The 19119-nt window shown below is 37.9% G+C and overlaps 4 protein-coding genes across 5 annotated transcripts in view; 2 read left to right on the top strand and 2 right to left on the bottom strand.

The window, feature by feature from the left end:
* LOC149044477 (uncharacterized) overlaps positions 1-2822 on the top strand; it is a 3343-nt gene extending 521 nt beyond the window's left edge. Inside the window, exon 2 of the mRNA XM_089208446.1 lies at positions 1493-2822. Within this exon, the coding sequence (XP_089064572.1) occupies positions 1493-2682 (1190 nt within the window). The 3' untranslated portion in view covers positions 2683-2822. The remainder of the gene's footprint in view (positions 1-1492) is intronic.
* Positions 2823-5473: 2651 nt separating this feature from the next.
* The window catches only part of LOC149044472 (uncharacterized), a 43940-nt gene continuing 30294 nt past the window's right edge, over positions 5474-19119 (top strand). Inside the window, exons 1-6 of one of the 2 annotated variants that reach the window (XM_089208440.1) lie at positions 5474-5658; positions 5749-6094; positions 7296-7892; positions 8334-8432; positions 8932-9183; positions 10778-12417. In XM_089208440.1, coding sequence (XP_089064566.1) covers positions 5806-6094; positions 7296-7892; positions 8334-8432; positions 8932-9183; positions 10778-11376 — 1836 coding nt within the window. In that variant the 5' untranslated portion in view covers positions 5474-5658; positions 5749-5805 and the 3' untranslated portion in view covers positions 11377-12417. Of the gene's footprint in view, positions 5659-5748; positions 6095-7295; positions 7893-8333; positions 8433-8931; positions 9184-10777; positions 12418-19119 lie in introns of those variants that run through there. The other variant, XM_089208439.1, reaches the window with a different exon arrangement.
* Positions 11349-14431, bottom strand: LOC149044476 (uncharacterized). Its single transcript, XM_089210013.1, has 3 exons — positions 14294-14431; positions 13383-13473; positions 11349-12821 (listed from the first exon to the last, which is right to left on the bottom strand). The coding sequence occupies exons 1-3, from the start codon at positions 14429-14431 to the stop codon at positions 12559-12561; spliced, it is 492 nt and encodes a 163-aa protein (XP_089066139.1). The 3' UTR covers positions 11349-12558.
* LOC149044475 (uncharacterized) lies at positions 14294-15557 on the bottom strand. The gene is made up of 2 exons (XM_089208478.1): positions 15119-15557; positions 14294-14668 (listed from the first exon to the last, which is right to left on the bottom strand). Exons 1-2 carry the CDS (start codon positions 15267-15269, stop codon positions 14463-14465), a joined length of 357 nt encoding a protein of 118 aa, XP_089064604.1. The 5' UTR covers positions 15270-15557; the 3' UTR covers positions 14294-14462.

Below are 19119 nucleotides of genomic sequence, written 5' to 3'. Positions count from 1 at the left end.
TCGGCAAGCTGGGCTATCTTTGAGAAAGGTAATGGCGACTTAGTGAAAAACTTTTCTATATTTCCCAAACAATAGCACATTAGACATCAGACGTGAAAGCGAAAGTAAATAAGCATAGATTAAGGTCGACGGTTACTCCCCTAAGTGGCGAAATGCGAAGACTTGTTTTAAACCGCTGCGTTAGAGTCTCAATCACTCGCAGTGAGTTTCCTGTCCGAAGTCTCCGTTTTGTTTTCTACGGCGAAGGCTTTTTGTTTAAAGGGGTTGACCTCACTTTTTGAAATTTCAGTAGCTTAAAGTCTAAATCCAGTCGTCTTCCGCGGTCCGGAAATACTGTAATTTATTTGCATTTATTATCTGGATACAACACGTTCAAGTTGAGTAATTACTGATAAAGATAAGCTTACATGTCGCTACCGGATTAAATGTATGATTTAAACTAACATTAACTTTCCTTGTTTCAAACACAATTAATATTGTTCCATAACGCTTTGTTTGGCACCTAAAGTTCTCTTTAGGAAAGGCCCTGGTAACTTTGTAAAATTTTTCGTAAAAAAGCGACATATGTTCCACAACAAAAGCCCATTAGACATTGGAGTTGAAATCCAAAGTAGATTATCATAGATTGATAGCTTCTGTTTGATCGCGTTCAACGGTAGCTCTCTGTTGGGTATATCCCTGAAGTATATTGAAAATTTCTATTAAACGTGACTCCCGGCGAGAACATGCAAATGATCCGACACAAACCGTCAGGAAAGTGTGTGACGAATTGAAACGAGAAGCGTATCTAAGAATTATTTTGCTGAAGCTGAGGTAACATTGAATTTATTCCCTAACAAGAGTGAATGATATTTAAAGAGAAAAAAATATTCAACCATCATAATCAAATCAGCAAGAGTTCTCCTTGGATATTTTGAGCTTTCAAAGCATATTTCTTCAGAAAATTTGCTTGTGACAAGATGAAACAGTTAACTGTTTACCTTTGAAAAATGATACTTTACCAGCAGTTATCTATAACAACCAAAATGGCGTCAAATGCTTTTTTTAAACACATAAAATCCATTTGAACAAACACTTGATGATGGGTAAATTGAAATCAATTATATGTATTTGCGGAAACAGACTTAAATTGGTCATAACTGTTCCAGGAAAACATAATGTGCCTCTTGACTTTATGTTAAATTTTATCTTCCTTTTGGTAAATAAGTGATGTGTAGCTTTATGTTCAAGAGTTCAAGAAAATGTACGAAAATCGATTCCGTAGGGTCTGCAAGGCCCTTGCATAACGCAAATCGAACATTTCATGTAATACGCATTCCATGCGGTTAGTAATTTCTTGTCGACATGTTGATTGAAAATGGTCAGTTGCACCAATACGCGGCTAGTCAATCAAGGGTATTCTTCCATATTTAATATCTGGTCACCAAAATTGTGTTTTTATTGAGAGATAATAATGCTTCACTTATTATATTTTCATTTGCTCGATCTACAGGAGGAGATGTTATCACCGTTATCGGGGGAGATGACAACTACAAAGACGACAAGGAAGAGAATCAAGAGGTTATTTCAAGTTGGGCGAAGAGGAAAGTCTCTTCACAGTTCGGCAGAGAGTATCTTGATGGCAGAAAGAGCTTCATCTTCTCTTGGAACAAACAACATCGAGCTGTTCACGAACAAGCTTTGCTGCATTACTTTGATCCAAACAAGAAAGGAATAAAGTTTGAATATCAGCCGCCTACTCCAAACCAACAATTAAACTCAGAACCTCAATTGCAAGAAACATCTACAGAATTGGAAAATCCATACACATCCAAGAGTTACTCATATAACGGTAAAGACACCTCTTTACTTACAGCTGATAAAGAAGAAAATCCGACTGATTCACAACCTAGTGGCGTCAGTAGTGCCGCGGGTGGCAGCAGAGACTCGGCGGGGATGGAACCTTCTCTCAGTAATCAGGGAGACAGTGCTTACACACCAAACACACATATGATCCGCCCAAAAGGCTCTCAAGAACCGGATATTAACGCTGGCTTGTCTTCCAATTATCTACACAACATTACCACAGATCATTTACGAACTGAATATTTAGAATTAAAAAGCTGTCAGGAGGAGAGTTCCCAAAATACCCCGCAGCCTGTACTGGCGACACAACTCCCTGGAAACCCTCCTCCCGTAGTTGTGCTGAGAAGTATCGCTCGTTATGGAAGGATATCTAATCAGGCAGGTGACCTTCAAGTTTGGGACCCTAAATTTAAAATTCCAGATGACATTCAAGATAGGTTGCTTACTAAACACTGTCATACCCCTGAGACTGGAGTAAGAATTATTAGGTATAGTGATGGCACACTTGAGTGTAATATTTATCAAAATTTTAAAAAGTTTTTCCCGGATGAGGATATAAAGCTTGCTAGAGAAGAGTCTCTCTTATTGAAAACTCGTATCCGCCACGGAAAGGCGTCTTTTGAAGACGTTGATGTACAGTTTAAGTTTGGAAATGTTCATATTCCTCAACGCATTATTTCTGGTTTCACAGGAAAAGATGGTAATGACCTGTACATAATTTCAGGAAACGCAGAGAAATTTCGACTTATAGTAAAAAAGGAGAGTGCTTCTGAGAGAGTAAGCAAATTTTTGAATAGCGAGTTTCATTTGATGTTTCGTTCCTTAAATAACCTTTAGAACTGAAGAAAATGCATTTTCTGTTTGTAAGTCGGAGCGAGTTGGAGTGTCTGTGGTACGGAATACTTTTGCGTACTTATTCCGCTTATCGTGTGTACAATCCAGAGAGGAAACATTAAAAAAAATTACAACTCGTTTTATTTTGTGGTCTAAAATTACTCTTATTTTGGGTTTAGTGGTTCCGTAGACTGTGAAAACTTTCGATTGACACTTGCAAAATCTCACACTTCTCTTGTAATTTTGTATTAGCGTTCAAATACTCTAGAAATAATGTCCGATAGCGATGTATACCTACCTTCGGTAGACTCTACCGAGAGTTGTGATACATCGTACTCTAGTAATAGGGCGACCCCAAAAGCCGGAACGGTGGAATGGCGGAATGGCAGTGTGGCGGAAAATGACCCCAAATCCTAAAACACGGCACAGCGAAAAATGACCCTAGATCCTAAAACACGGAACGGCGGAAAATGGCCCAAATCCTAAAACACGGAACGGATGTCAGGGCATGTTGCACAAATTTTGTACAAAAACACTCGAGCGCGTGGCTCATTAACCCCCATGAGTTTTAGTCGCGGCATAAAAAGTCGCACAAACCAAACCATAGGATCCTCGACCGATAGCCTCTTTTTTGTCTCGCAACTGCTTCCATGCGAATAGTGGTAAACGCCATGAGAAATTCCCGCGCACGTGACACCCTGTAAACCTCTCTTCACCTAGTGTTACTCAAGTCCCCAAACTTATTCGTGGATGAAAAAACGCTCGTATTGAAGGGCTCGTAACGAGGGCTTGCTCTCACGCTAGTCTAAGTTTGGAGCTGGGGCTGAATGTTGTCATATTTTGAGAAGCCTGAAAACGTTCCTGTGATGATCTCACATTTACAAGCATATGAGATATTACTGTTTCAATAAATCGATGTAGACTTGACCAGGAAACGTATCGAAGTTACAATTGTTTATTGTAATGTGGTATGTCAAGTTGATTTTCACATGCTGTGCGACTTTTTATGCCGCGACTAAAACTCATGGCAAATTTAGCATAACAAAAAGTAACTTAACAGGTTTACAACGCGAAAACGCAGCTATCTTTCATGCATAATGGTTCAATATTATTTATACCACACAGTAAAAGAAAAAAAATTAATAACGCTTAATTTTAGTCACGCGCGTTATCGTCGTGGGGATAAATGAGCCAAGCGCTTGGTCTCTTTGTACAAAATTTGTGCAACATGCCCTGACATCCGTTCCGTGTTTTAGGATTTGGGGTCATTTTCCGCCGTTCCATGTTTTAGGATTTGGTGTCTTTTTCCGCCACTCCGCCATTCCGCAATTCCACCGTTCCTGCCTTAAGGGTCACCCCGAGTAATAAAAAAGAAATAGAAGTTGCGATTATGGTTGAGCTCTAAGAAGGAGAACCGCGTGTATCAAGCGAAGATTCCGACAAAGACCGACGAAGACGGTTGCTCGCCTGCGGTGTTCAGGTCAAGATTAGAGCAAAATTATGCCATTACTGAATGTTTCATTCGTTGCATCTGTGTCTTGTTTCTGTGGCAAAATCCATCTTAACAATGAGTAGCTGTGTTCGTTTCTGTTGCCACAACTTATCATTCCTTCGCACCTAGTGTAGAGAATGCTCCACTGATGCCGTGGTCAGTGCTCTGAAGTTTTGTTGCCGTAGAGAGAAATTCCCTTTGTAACCGAAAAGCTAACTTTTGATGGCAACATCGAAAGAATCAGCTTTATCACGAGGCACGATGATTTTCGCCGAGTAGTTATTGGGCAGCTTTATCGCGCAAGTTGCTCCTTTCCTCAGAGTTTCAGCCGAGGCAGAGGCTATCGTCGTCGAACCTGTAAAACGGAAAACGAGTGAGTTTATAATCATCTGATTCAAGTTTATCTCAGATAGTGGATTTCAATAGAGGAAAACTTGTTCAGTTTGCAATGTTTGTTGTAAATGCACCCGCATCTGTTCTCTTCATTAACCACAGTAGCTTGGAACCTTAATACACAAAGATATACAGAGCTTTGCCGGAGGCAGTTAGCTTATTGTCCTTTTCGAGTTTAATTGAAAAGTCGATAGTATCTGCGTTGATCTCTATTGGAAAATAAAAAAAAACATTTACATGAATATAACTTGAGTTTAAGTACATGTATCGAACGTTTGATACCTACGCGTTTTATATTTCTAACAGAGCGAACGGACGGTGAAAGCGGAAACTATATCAATTGTTTCCGAGAATCTGTTAACTTTTTTATACCTAGCGACCAATTTCTTTTTGGCGACCTTTTTTAATGATTTTACTTCTTTAAGTGACGACCTCGAAAAAAGTCGAGCTCGGAGCCCCGAAGCACAGTTTTTTTTTATAAATTTTACGAATGCTCTTGAAACGCAGAATGAGACCAATGGTACTGTTTCCAAGAATTTAGAACTAACTTTGATTCATTTAATGAGGTTAAGCTGTATTCATAAGTATGGTTCTATCGTAAGGTAAATTGGGACAGAAAAGTAGAATTTGGGAGTGCTTTTTGTTGAGTATACGGTTTAAGATTGGCCGCTAAATTGGTGCATATGCAACATGCAGAATACGGAAAACTCTTGTAAAAAATTTCGTTGGGTTATTGTCTCTCGTTGAACCAATAATTAATTCGTATCTGCACCAGGAGAGAAAGCTATCGTTGTGATTGGATGGTGAAAGCGAAGAAAACGAGTCGGTCATTTCGCACTAGGCCAAGGAAAGAATTTACTTGAAATTATTTTCAAATTCTCATAACCTGCGTTGCGTTTCATACCCTTCGTCACGAATTCTCCTGACAGCCACACAGCTTTACCCATCAAGCATTTGCTGCTCGAGTTCTTATTTTTCCTAGAAATCGTTACAACAAAATCGTCTTCGTATATCGTGACAACTACTTCCATGATCGTTATTGTTACAAACTCTGAGTGATCACTGTAAAAGGAATAATTTGTTTCATTTGGAAGGTATGGAATGTTATTTCCGAATATATTACCGACCGCCATTAACAAGTTTCATACGCGCTCCAATGACATCCTGAAATTATTTCAGTTCAGTTCTAGGTGAAGGGACATCTCAGTTTTCAAAAGTATCTCCATGACAAAAGAAATATCATGGCATCGCCTAGTAAATTCCATCTCTTCAACTGCGACCGTGTTTATAAGCTCGACTCCATCGAAGATTTGTTGTTGACAACGACAAGGAATCTTGGCATTGAGATATCTGTGAAGCAACACTACTTCACAGTTTCCGAGATAACTGAGTTCAGCGATCAGACGATTCCCACGCTGGAGATGGATGTTGCCATTTTAACTGTCAATGCAAACGAATCTCGACTCTCCATCAACGAAAACACAGAGGGAGGCTACACGAAGGTTTACAGAGCTTTGCTTCAAGCGACAGGTAAAGCGAAACCGGAAGTTGAGTACGATAAGAGTTTAATTCTTAGAATCGTTATTTCAAAAAGTCTTCTGCAATTCATATTGGCGTAGTTTCTGTAAAATACACTCACATGGGTTTTCTAAATTTTTATATACCAGATATTTTTCAGGTACCATTTCGTTCTTCACCTTTGTAATGTGGCACATTGATTTGTCAATGAATTGCAATGTTCACTGTTTTGAAATTTAGACGGTCCACGCCACGAAATTTATGTTACTGACAAACAGAACATAGCGTTATCTTCAACCTGACCTAAATTGTTTTACCCACATGCTTTTTAACGAAAATATTGGCCACACTACGTCTTTGACAGGATTCGCTTATGTTTCAATACGAACACTGCGGTATACATATAGTATTCTAAATATAGATTTCAATTAAACATTTTGAAAGTTTTGATTAAAAAAAAATTGGCGGCTGTGTTCGCAGGTTACCGTAAGTAAGTTTTAGTGATTAAAATATTGACAAAAAATAGATAGATACAAATAAAAGTTTTGTCCTGTCAGAAATTATGAAAGTTGTACAACAAATGCAGAATCATTTGACCTTTCTTTCGATATTTGTGATTCCTACCTCTTTCTTAGGCTAATGATTATGCAACTTTTTTCATAATTCATGATTCATGTTATCACTATATTTCGCCATTTACGATTCCCAAGTTTTAAACACTAAAAAAATTCACCATTCTCCCTAATTTGATCGGGTTGAACACGCAGATTTTAACAACATGGCCGGATTGGAACAGTAACGTGACCACGAAAGTCACGTTTCTGACAAGCGAGCAAGACTTAATTTATTGTGATAAGAATACATGAAAGTCATATATTTGTACTGCGGAAAATACATTTTAAGCAAATGAAGATCATCGCAGTATATACTCAACTTAAGCAGTTGAGAAATAAGGCCTGAAAAAAATTCAGGCCTGAACGGGAATCGAACCCATGACCTCTGCGAATACCGGTGCAGCGCTCTAACCAACTGAGCTATCAAGCCAACTGGGAGCTGGTCAATTGTGAGTTCGTTATATACCCGTAGGCCTTATTTCTCAACTGCTTAAGTTGAGTATATACTGCGATGATCTTCATTTGCTTAAAACTTAATTTATTATAAGGCCATTTTAATATAATTATGTCAATTGTTCAATTTTTTTCTTGTCAAGTAGACGGAAACGTAATTGTTGTTATCGGTGGGGATGACAATTACAGGAACGAAGAGGAAGAGGAAAGAGCCGTCGTCTCGCGTTGGGCAAGAATGAAGGTACGTTCCCAGTTAAAGGAGGAATTCCTCGACGGACGAAGAAGTTTCATCTTTTCATGGGACAGGAAACACAGAGAAATTCACGAGCAAGCATTGAAACACTACTTTGATCAAAACAAGAAAGGAAAAAAGTTTCAGTATGAGCCATCAGGACGTCCCGAGCTTTCTTTAGGAAATCAAACGGCTCCGCCAGCACGAGATACAGAACCAGCGCACCAGCCCAGGCTTCAACGCTCTGCCACCCTTCCCGGAGGGAGAAGTAGACAAGAAATAAAAGACAGGTGGGATCAGCCAAGTTCCTTGCAAAAAGATTGCACAGTGACAAGGCAAAGAAGTGTGGATATTCACACTAGTCAGCAACCTAAACTGAACGCACACCCTGATCCCCTTGCAGCAACTACTGTTTCGGCATTGGATTACGGATGCTCATCACTAGAGAACCGATCTGAACAGAGTAGAGTGCAAAGGGATACTACCCTGAAGGAAACACGTTTGGTCAAAGGTGAGGAATACTACAATAGATTATATTTAAAAAAAAAAAACATGAACGAGAATCATGATCAAGACGATAGCCACAAAAACAAGTATTAATACCAGAACAAAGATAACAAAAATGAAGCTGTTAAAAGAAACAACAATTATAACAACAACACTAGCACCACGAGACAATATTAACCACAACAGAGGTAATTCCACCCGAGCCAAAAATGACCGATTATGAAGATGGCGATGTCAGCAATGGCACCTAAAACAGTGCTTAAGAAAGACAAAAAAATTGCGAAAATAATTTGAACTATTTAAATCCATTATGACATGAACATCAGTAAAGCTTTGTAAGATAGTGGTGGCAATTTCTTAGATACATCCTAGAGGTTTATAAACTTTTCTCCTTTTAATTCTTTACCCTATAAAAATAATGTTTTCTGCACATCAACACAAGTAGATGTGGCTGCATATTCTGAATTAGCACTATTGGACAACAAACCGCAACAGCTCTCAGTGCGAAGAAATACCGCCATAGAAGGGGAACGTGAAGTAAAAAGTTAAGAACAACGGGTGACTTTCTGAAAAAAGACAACACTGGACAACAATGAATGACCGCTACGAGAGTAAAATGTACCATTGCAACGACCTCAACGAAAGCAACAATAAGACCTAAAGACGCTGTTTCATTGGTGTCTCTTTTTTTGTGAACTTCACATATTTTTACACATGAAATGATACTAGGCTCCTTTGAGTCGCACATGCATGGTTACAGCAAGTGCCAGAAACCCAGAATTCTGGGATTACGCACGACAACACACTTTGTGGTGGAAGTGCGAACAACGAAGTGAAGCTTATAGGCAAGTACTAATTTAACGTTCAAGTTAACATTATTAGACTAGTGGAAGTGCAAACGCCGAATTGAAGCTTTTTGGCAAGTATTTCAAGTTAAGCAATTATTTGACTAAAACCGACTGGTCTTTTAAAAGTAACTGAGGTAAAATGGTTTTGGGTTGTGCAAAACGAAGTTTTAATCACTGTTTGCTTTAATTCTCTAGACTTAGTAGTCCTTGGCTGTGATGTGTCACCGGCAACAATGCAAGTTGTGAAATCAGTAATCGATGACCTTCATCGTAGGATAAGGCTGCCAGAATATCCCCAAGTGGAAAGTTATTCATTAGCTGACATCAAATCATACTTAACGAGATGGACTCCTAGGTTTTTTATTCTAGTGGTGGATGCAGATAGGTCTCATAAAATCCAGCAGCCTGAGTTGGAAGAAATTCTCAGGACAGCAGCTGTCGTTGTTGGTAAGAGGATTTGATAATAGCACAAGAAAGTGAAAATACGTATATTTTGCACAACCCTCTGTTGCAGTAGCCTGTTTATAAAAGTTCAAAGAATCATTTCTTTGTAGTTGAAATATTTCAGTGTTGCAAATACTCAGTTTTATGTAAGGTGGACTACTTGAGAACATCATCCAATAATTAAAAAGGCCAATAGACACCTTACCTGCTATTGAAAAGTTATTTTTAGATATTGTAGCTCACTACGATACTTGCTTTAAAATTTGTTAGAAGTTATTTTCTAACACTCGTCGTTCAGTTGACTATTTCTTATATTCTCTCTTTTATAACGCAAGTTATTACAACGGATACTAGCTTTGATCTCCCTAGGAAAGTGTGGGTCACCGCTTATAAAGGTGACGCTTACTGAGCTGTCAATCTCTAACCATCGTCATGCTTTTACACTTAACTAGCGAATCACGCTAAACTACGCAAAGCGGAGTTCGCATACTAAGTAGATACCTTGGCGATGTTTACGCTTCACAAAATGACTTTCTACCTTAAGTTTCTTAGTCTTACGGTCAAGGTCGAGCGAAACAAAAACAAGATTGAAAAGAGAAATAGCCCTTGAAGACTGCTACATATCGGCAGAATAAACAGAAAAATTCGGAGAAGAAAGGGCGTACCTAAGGTACCGCCCCTAAAAGAGCTACGTGCTAGCCGTATAAGTTATCTGATTACAAATTCAGTGCGGAAGATGAAAATTACTGTATGTTTACACCTTTAGTCACCTCTAAGAAAAAAAGTTGTCGAACGTGCTAAATTCAAGTTTAAACACTATTTTCCGAATCGGGAATTCGACATGGATTTAGCCTAAAAACGAGAGTATTAAAGAGGTAAGGGTATAAAGAAGGGTTGTTTCCAGGAAATTCCTGCACGGGATCAATTTTTAATGGGGTCACCTTTTTAAGCGGTGACCCACACTTTCCTAGAGAGATCAGAGCTAGTATCCGTTGCAATAACTTGCGTAATAAAAGAGAGAATAAAAGAAATAGTCAACTGAACTACGAGTGAAAATAACTTCTAACAAATTTTAAAGTAGGGATCATAGTGAGCTACAATATTTAAAAAGAACTTTTCAATAGCAGATAAGGTGCGGTCATTTTCTTAGTAATTAATCATCTTTAAACAACATAATGGAAATATACTGATATGTGGCCGCAAACCGCAATTTACGCAAAAACATGTCTCCATGTCAAATTCACGATCATAATAAGGAAAAGGTGACCAAACTCTACTGTAAGGTGAGACAACCAAAAGGAATAAGAAATGATCAACTGGCTTGTTACATGTTTACTGAATAGCTTATGCTAATATATTATTTCCATTTATTTTCACGTTCAAATAAGTCAAAAATCATTCATAATGAAAATTCTTGCTAGATGCCAATTTTGTCTTTTAACAAATTTGTGGCCATATCTGAAACGAAAACGAAAATAACTTACAAATCACGGCATCCGCACATTGGTCATGTACTACACCTGGTCTTAAATACTATTTCTTCGGGCAATTAACAAGAAGATGGTAATAAAATATAACTATTTGTTTCAATTTGCAGTTGAAAAGGTTATCTTCACGATTTGCAATCGAATTCCTGCTCCAACTGGAGAGGAAGATAAATTTGTAAAAAACGTTGAGCGAATGCTTAAAGCGAAAAGAAAGGGCCTTATCGTTTGGTTGGAGGATGGAAAACTGAATGTGGAACCCGATGTCTTGATACAATTAATGCTTGGAGCCCCAATAGCGGCGAAGAACAGACAAGGACAGCTGAGCCACTCAGAAGAATCCCTCAGACCAACCAATGCTGCTTCAGGTTTTTCATCTGACAGGAGACTGCTTCAAGAGACACCAAAGCACATGGGGGAGTTTCCATCACAAGAAGTGCGTTATAATCCTACATCATATGGAGGAGAATGCACGGATTCCAGCGATGTTCTTGTGCTCAAAACACGAATCCGTCAAGGGATAATATCGTATGCTACCGAGGATCTTGTGTTTCGTTATCCTGATTTTGTAATTCCCAAACATATAGAGGAAAGTTTGAGGTGCAAATATTCAACGACAGCAAACGGAGTGCTAAGCATCTATTCCAACACGGAAGGCAAATTACGAACCACCGTACAAACTGATAGAGCAGCCACTTGTTTGATTATTTAATGGACAGATCAACACAACCTCTTCATCATACTTAAACAAAGTGAATATTATGGAGGCCTTTTCTCTTATTAGTAAATCATAGAACGTACACAGTCTTTAAATTCACGTGTCACGCAACATGCGGACATTTCAACTTGAGATTTTGTATGGTAGAATAGAACAAGGTTATGTACATAACTCTGCAGAACAGTACAAAACACGGACGGAAAGCAAAAGCAAAGCGGATCAATAAATTGCCGCACCTTATGATTCAAATTCTTACTATCTTACGTTCTTTAAGCTTGATAATACGAACCTAGAAGCCAAAATACTAGAAAACTAAACAAAAGCGAAATGATAACTTCCAAATTCGATGGGTTACCTTATGAAACGAGCGAACATTTTTCTCTTCGCTCGTATTTTCCTCGACCTTACGTACATTTCTCGGAAAAGGTACCAGTCAATTTGCGCAATGTCCGGGTTAAACCATCGAAAAAGGTGTGATTATTATTTTAGATATGCTTGCTGTAAATGAAATGAAGTGAATTATGCGAAGTTCCCTGTTTGCTAGTCATAATTACAGAGCACTGCAACCTCCGTGAGCTATAACATTTGCGTGAGTTGAAACAGATTACGTTCGAGATCTTAAAATGACTATGTGAATCTATAAAACCCATTAATATGTTTAATCGTCTTTTAAAGAGAGTTTAAAACAATTTGAAAATCAAATGACATAATAGATTTCAAAGAATGGTCGTGGGATGACATTCAATGATTGTCAGAACCATTCGCATTAAAAGCTATTAATTAACTTACAATGTGAATTAAATAAAAGTGGCGGGCAGTCGCTAGATCTCTAGGAAAGAGTGACTTTTTTGGTGCAGTAAATTGAGCATCAAAACATAGGTTTTTGAGGAAATTTTTGGTACAGCCATTGATGCAAGGCATCACGGAAGCCAAATCTCCTTTTTCCAACCGTTGCAAGCTTTTCTCACGGCCTTACTCGAAATTAATGACAGTATTATATCAATAATGTCATTAAAATGATTTCAATTTCCACAAGCTTTCAAACTCAGTACTAAAGTAAAGTTTGCCATGCATCAAAAACGTAGTTAAAAATTATCTATTTTTTGACGAGTGGTCAACCTTCTGCCCGAAAAAAAATCTATGTATATAGATTACTTCTGGGTTGCTAACGAAGGCTCAGAGTATTGTGCAACATCCCCCCAAAAGCGGTCCAAACCAGTTTCGGATTATAATTGTGGTTAGTTGGTTTTGGCGAACTACAAACTTTACTCTAAGGTTGGTTTCTGCCGCGTGCATACTTCTTAGATGGTCCCTGTAGCCTTCCGGTACCTGCCATCCGTCCTCTCTATGCACCACATCTCTCGCGTCGTCTGAGACTTCCCCATGGCGAAGCCGAGTATCTAGAAGTACTGAACCTTCTGGATAATTCAGGGACAACCCTGGAAGAGAAAGAAAAAGAACACACGACAAAATTGGGATGATATAGTAGATCAGACAATGTAAACACGGGACGAACACGCTCCACGGACTGAACATCCGTACGAAATTCTCTTGTATGTAATTCTGTAGCCTTAGGAGCACGAGTAGGTCTAGTATTCAAGTTAAGTGAAGGGGAAGCTGACTCTGACGCCGTATCTCCATTTCGGAGCCTTCTAGGATTAAATATTTTTTTAAGTAATTACACGTTTTGAAAAAGAGGGGGGTCACAGTGTCATTGGGATCCTTCCTTCTCATCTCTGTGCCTTAAAGCTACACCATCTCATGAGGTATCCACGATGAGTCAGGGAATGAGTTGTCTTGTATAAGGGAATGAAATTATTTGTTTCGAACATTCTATGCTTGAAAAAATGATTGGGTCAAAATGATATTGAATTTATCTCGCCATACGTAATAGGGAAGCGTTCGACGACGTAAAGAGAATTGATTACTAGGATCTCTACATCCGATCACTAACCAAAGTATTTTAAAATAACTTAAAGATTAATTAAATGTAGCCTTACCTGACGGAATCTTATCACGAGGACCCACAACAACTATTACTTCCTCCTTGTTCTTTTTGTAAGATGCTTCAAATTCATTTACATACTCGACCTATATTTTCAAAGTCATATATTCAATTAAAACGTTGCAACGTTACAACGTTTCTTTCCCGTTTTGCAACGAATACCATTTCCTTGAGTTGTGTAACATGCACCCATAGATAATATGTAAACTGATTTTATCAAAAATGATTCAGTATCTCTATTGGTAAACATGAAATAAATGTTTTATGGCAGCTCTCTCTCTATGAATCGTTTTATTTTCGGTTGCATTAAGGACCCCTGGATCGCCAATTTACGCAAGCAGTTCAGGGGATAGTCTGGTTGGGATTTTGAACCAAAATTTGCTAGAGATTGTAAGCACATACAACTCCAGCTAATTTATTTTTCTTCATAGAATTATGCCTGGAAATAGATTAACCCCACAACCTAGCTAATGTGGCATATGGTTTGTATACCATAATTAATTAGCAAATTTATGGTTAACTATTGACCAAATTCTTCACGGAGGCTTGTCTCACTTATTCCATGCCCCCATCCCCCTCCCCCTCACAACGCTTTTTTTCCTATTGATGGGATAAGTAAGATATTTCTCACAATTTCACTACATAGCAACAGAATACTTTTGTACAAAGTTTAACCAGGAATAAAGTCAACTGTATTCTTCAAAAAGAAAAAAGCCTCAATAGGTTTGTAGAACAGCCATTCATAAGTAACTTAGCCATCATCAACAGAAGAGAGCATCAGCAACAGTAATGAAGCATAATTGATAAGCTACGTCACTACAAACGCAGTGTTGATTCAAACGTGTCGATTCACCAAGAATGCCGCGTATAATGTGCAAAAGAACAGAATTTCAATTTAACACTCACTTCATCCGTTGGATACACTGAAATATTCTCTGGAACGTTGGACGGTGTCGATTGTGTGATCTCTGGTTGAGGATTCAGCTCCTGGTTATTTTCCTCAGCTGTTGCGTTAGAAGTGCCGGCTGGTAGGCTCTGGCTCATTATAATCAAACTTTTCACCCATCTTACTTGGTTAAAAAAAGTGTAGAAGAGCCTTCTCGTGAATTACTCGGTGGTTTTTGTGCCAAGAAAAAATGAAACTTTTTCGTCCGTCAAGATATTCCTCTTCGAATTGTGACGAAACTTTCCTCCGAGCCCAACGTGACATGACAGCTTCGTTTTCCTCTTCTCTCCCCACATAGTTGTCGTCACCGCCTATAATTATTAAAAATTTTTCGCCTAATGGTAACAAGCAGAATAAAAATTAGTAAAACTCAACGATCGAACGTTGAACATTCGTTGATATGAATTCTCGCGCAAAACCGAAACAGCATTAGTATTTGTAACAATGTGGGGGGATAGGGAGGGGATTCGAGTTAACCGGGTTAGAGTTAGGGGGGTTCTACTATAGTTGTGAAGAGAATTTAATAATTTTTTTTAAGTTAATGCTAAATTAATGGCTACATAAACAAATGAAACTAAAAGCTTAAAATTGAAAAATAAAAAGACGATAGAAACTATTGCGGTTTGAACGGGCTAAGAAGTTTGACCTTAGGACAGTCCAGCAATGTGGGCCGATGACATAACCCGATCGATCAAGTGGCTGATCATAATCTTTCCGTACGTACAGGTTCTCTATCAAAAAACAACGTTCACACTTCAGTCCGAATAATCTAACGCAAGACTCACCGGTCGCTCTCAGTAAAGCTTTGTAGATCTTCGCGTAGCCAATGCCAGCGTTGTCTTCGTTGATAGAGAGTCGAGATTCATTGGCATGAACTACAAATACGGCAAAATCCATATTTAGAGTGGGAACTATGCTATCACTTACAGAGGACATCTCTGAAAGTTTGAAACAATGCTTCTAGATCGATATTTCGAATTCAACTTTGTCTTTCACTGTAGTCAAGAGTGCTTCTATTGAATCCAGTTTGAAAGTATTGTCACAGTTAAAAAGGTGAACAGTCTTACAGTTTGGAACTTGTATCTCCATGTTTTATGGAACCAGAAGATAGGAAAGATTCCCAGATAAATAAAACAGTTATTTTTGTGAAATGGCTTTGTAAGCTTCGGTTTCGCAAAAGACATCCATAATTCATTATGGGCCGGCTTAGTCACGTAAGGAAATCTTTTTTGATGTGTACTTCAATGCAATCTGTGAAAAAGGACATGGACATGGTATGGATGAGTTGATTAAGGTTTACTAAAACTGTTTCTTTTGTCAAAATTTACATATCTTTACCTTTCAAATGTAACCTCGCAGCTTATACACTGATAACAATTCCTCAAAGACTATCTTAAGTGCTGTGTTGTTCTTTCTTAATTCCATTTGGTTAACTCACTGAATCCAAATTCCTCCGATAGGTCATGGATGAGTGTGCATTGATGATCTTACCTTACATTAAATTGTGTTAGAGAAAAATCATAAGACTCTCTCTTAACTGTAGTTGTTTCAGTATAGTGGTACATTTTTTTGTAAAGGGTAGTTAATTGTCAATGATTATATATAGGCATGCCTATTATCATTTTGTTTTTCCAAATCCTAGTCATTATCTGTTTGAAGGGAAAATCATGTTTTAAAAGTTTGCCTGACATACAAGTCACCACTTTCATCCTACATGATGTTTAAAGTCATTTAAGATAATGATAGATTATAAAGAAATCTTTATTTCACACTGAAACTTTAACTTTAACAAAACTGATTCCATGTAGTTTTTAATCATCTGTCGCTTTATATTATAACATAGCCAGTAAATTTGTTTAATCAAATTGAATTGCGCGAGCGTGCTTCATGCTCCTATTGTGCACGCTCATGACGTCAGCAAACAAATCCCTCGAGAAAAAATTTCCCATCGGGTTGAAAATGTTATAAAACAATTGGTTCATACGTCATCTGTGCGTTCATCGAGATATGAAGCACTTGGGAAGTTTGGAGAGCACTCAAGAAGCTACGCATCTTTCGTGCTCTCCAAACTTCAGGCGTGCTTCATATCTCGATGAACGCACGCTGACGTATAAACTAATTGTTAATGAGTACAGAAAGTCAGATTTAATAATAACTAATGCATAAGTATACTGCAATATATCCATGATGAAATTTGTTGAAAAAAAAAATCTGTAGATACTTTCAAGTTTTCCTAAGATTAAACCCCCCCTCCTATTAAAAAATGGTAATATCATTATCTGTTAATGAGGAATTAGTAGAGCAATCTATCATATACAAATGTTGTTAAATTATATAGAGGTATGAAATACTTAAGATCTTCTTATAAGTTTTACTTCAAGACAACATTGTTGAAATTGATGTTAGCAAAATACTGGTTACAGTTAGCGATAACATATAAGTATTGGAGCCCTAATTATTGTGCGTCATTGCTGTAAAGATTTTTCACATGGATCGATGGTTGTACTGTATTTAGCTCAATACTCAATCTTTCAAAATGTATTGATCACAATTTTACTCTTACACCTCTAAACCCCAGAGTTTGTGCCGCTGCATGTGGTTGGCAATTACGTTCCCAATTTTTATCCCTGATTGAGTTTCGTGTTTCCGTATCAAGTAGCGCATAAAGCAAGTCCTCCCTTAACAGTCTATTAAAAAGGGCTTTAGACTAATATAAAATTACCTATGAACTGTGTAACTTTTGATCGATATACTACTTTATATATTTTTTTTGTTTAACCTCACTAAAGTTTAAATCATTTTGTTCCAGCAGATATTGGTATTTACTGCAACTGGAAAAATTTCGAGCGCACAACTGTCGCATATATCGATAATCATAACTAAATCCTTGCCCTTGGTTTTCATTCTCACACTGTGTGTTAGGGTACATGTGTACACCATTCACAGCTTGGCTGCTATAGGGTGAATTCAATATTTCCTGAAACAGTATTTTCTGAAACAGTATTTTCTGAATGTCGACATTCCTTTGCTTTAAGAAACTTAGAAGAGGAGCAGGTCTCAAATTTTGCAACCTGGTTTAGATGAGTTGATACTTGGTAAATAATTGTGATTATTTTACTAGCTAGCAATGGTGGAGCCAATAAATTACTTTCCTGAGATAGAAATGTTTATCCATGTAATGCTGTTGCTATATATCCGCATTAAATGTTTATCCACTAGTTGCAGTCGAAGAAAATACACGAGTTACTATTTTCCAACCTGCAGCATTCAGCCGCGAAGGTAAGAGGGTTCATTTTAGTAACCATGGTTATGGACACACCTCCGTCACACCTCTTTATTGCTCCAATGAGAGCTTGCGTTTAGCTTTCCCAGAATGCATAAGCAGTCGTTAGGCCTCAAATTCATTATGATGTGAAACGCGGATACATCGTATTTCTCCTTTTATTAACCGTAAAAGTTCTAATTTATATTAGAGATCTTGTGCCAGCCTTTCGTAGGGCGGAGTTTTTCTTGCAAGTCTTTATGGCCGACTTTAACTCATTCAGGAGAGGTAAGTACAAAGTAGTTGACAGCTTTGTCAGCGAGGAGTCGTATGAAAAGTATTCCATAATTGCTTTTGTTAGTTAGCCACTCGCTTCTCGTTTCTTTTGTTACTGCCGCGTATTGATAAAGACTGTTAACAACGAGTAAAAAATTGTTGTTTAAGTGATTTGCCTTTTATACTAATTTGTATATTAATTCTTGGACCTTTCTTTTAGTAATAGTTCCATGTTTTCGCTATCTAGGTCTTCTAATAATTCAGAAGAGAGCTAAGTTATTGTGGATACTCTGAGACAGCCGTTTTGAGGGGTGCTGTTAGACAGTACAATGTAATACACACGTTACCCTACGAGTCAGTGCCACCGATGTATAAATCAGCCTATGCGGCGGAATGTCCATGGACATCATCACTAAACATGTGTATGATGGTCGATGGTTTTCAAATCTATTGAAATTTTTCCAAGCTAGTCCTAGGTGAAACATTCAGCAGAAATGACTGAATTACTCTTCAGTTATTTGCTCAAAAAATCTCACAATTCTGCGAAAACGCTGGGTTTGGAGATGAGTTATATCCTCAGTTCTGGGGGCTATACCATTTTGTAACAGTTAGGAAAATGAAGTTTCATGTGCAATACTTTATGGCAAGGTAGTCTTGAAGTAAATACCACCACTGATTTGGTCCACTAAAACCATCATAATCGGCTTATTTTTGTTTTGAAAGGCAGCAAATATAATATTTAAAAGTTTAGTCTAAGTGCAATACAATAAATCACTTACTAACTTTGCTTGCTCCAGTTCTACTGAGGAATATTGACCATCAGTTGCTTTTGTGAGGACCTCAGGGAAATGTTCTCTATTATGGTGCTCAGGCTGGGTAAGAAATTATTATTTGCAGAATTAGCTGAATTTATCTGCTGCAATGACATTTTAAAAATGAATGAAAGACAGTTGATTCCACTTTTAATTAATATTTAAAAAAAAAAATTTAAGGTGATGTGCTGGGCATGACCGCCATGTACACCCCCCAGCTAATGTTACGATGCCCCCTCTTCCTACTCTCTTGCCTCTTCTGTTTCTTCCTCTTCCTCTTCCTCATCCTCTTCCTCTTCCATAAGGAGAGGCACATTCCTTGTAGAATTGTCCTCTCCCTCCACAATTGAAGCACTTTTTATTTCTATGAGAGGAAAAAAAGGGAAGAAATTAATTAGAAGTTGTAATAAGGCAACACTCTTGTTCGGAGATGTTT

Source organism: Pocillopora damicornis, chromosome 6, assembly GCF_964200805.1.
Source record: "Pocillopora damicornis chromosome 6, jaPocDami1.2, whole genome shotgun sequence".
Taxonomy (NCBI): Eukaryota; Metazoa; Cnidaria; class Anthozoa; order Scleractinia; family Pocilloporidae; genus Pocillopora; species Pocillopora damicornis.
The sequence above is the reverse complement of the archived record's forward strand: the minus strand, read 5'-3'. Positions and strand labels throughout refer to the sequence as shown.

Excerpts from the sequence above, each read along its gene's own strand:
- LOC149044476 (XM_089210013.1), bottom strand. The coding sequence starts at position 14,431 with ATGAGCCAGAGCCTACCAGCCGGCACTTCTAACGCAACAGCTGAGGAA. Across the intron at positions 13,474-14,293 it reads CAGTGTATCCAACGGATGAA|GTCGAGTATGTAAATGAATT; the intron begins GTGAGTGTTAAA and ends TTGAAAATATAG. Across the intron at positions 12,822-13,382 it reads TCGTGATAAGATTCCGTCAG|GGTTGTCCCTGAATTATCCA; the intron begins GTAAGGCTACAT and ends TTTCTCTTCCAG.
- LOC149044475 (XM_089208478.1), bottom strand. The coding sequence starts at position 15,269 with ATGTCCTCTGTAAGTGATAGCATAGTTCCCACTCTAAATATGGATTTT. Across the intron at positions 14,669-15,118 it reads AGCTTTACTGAGAGCGACCG|GCGAAAAATTTTTAATAATT; the intron begins GTGAGTCTTGCG and ends TGTTACCATTAG.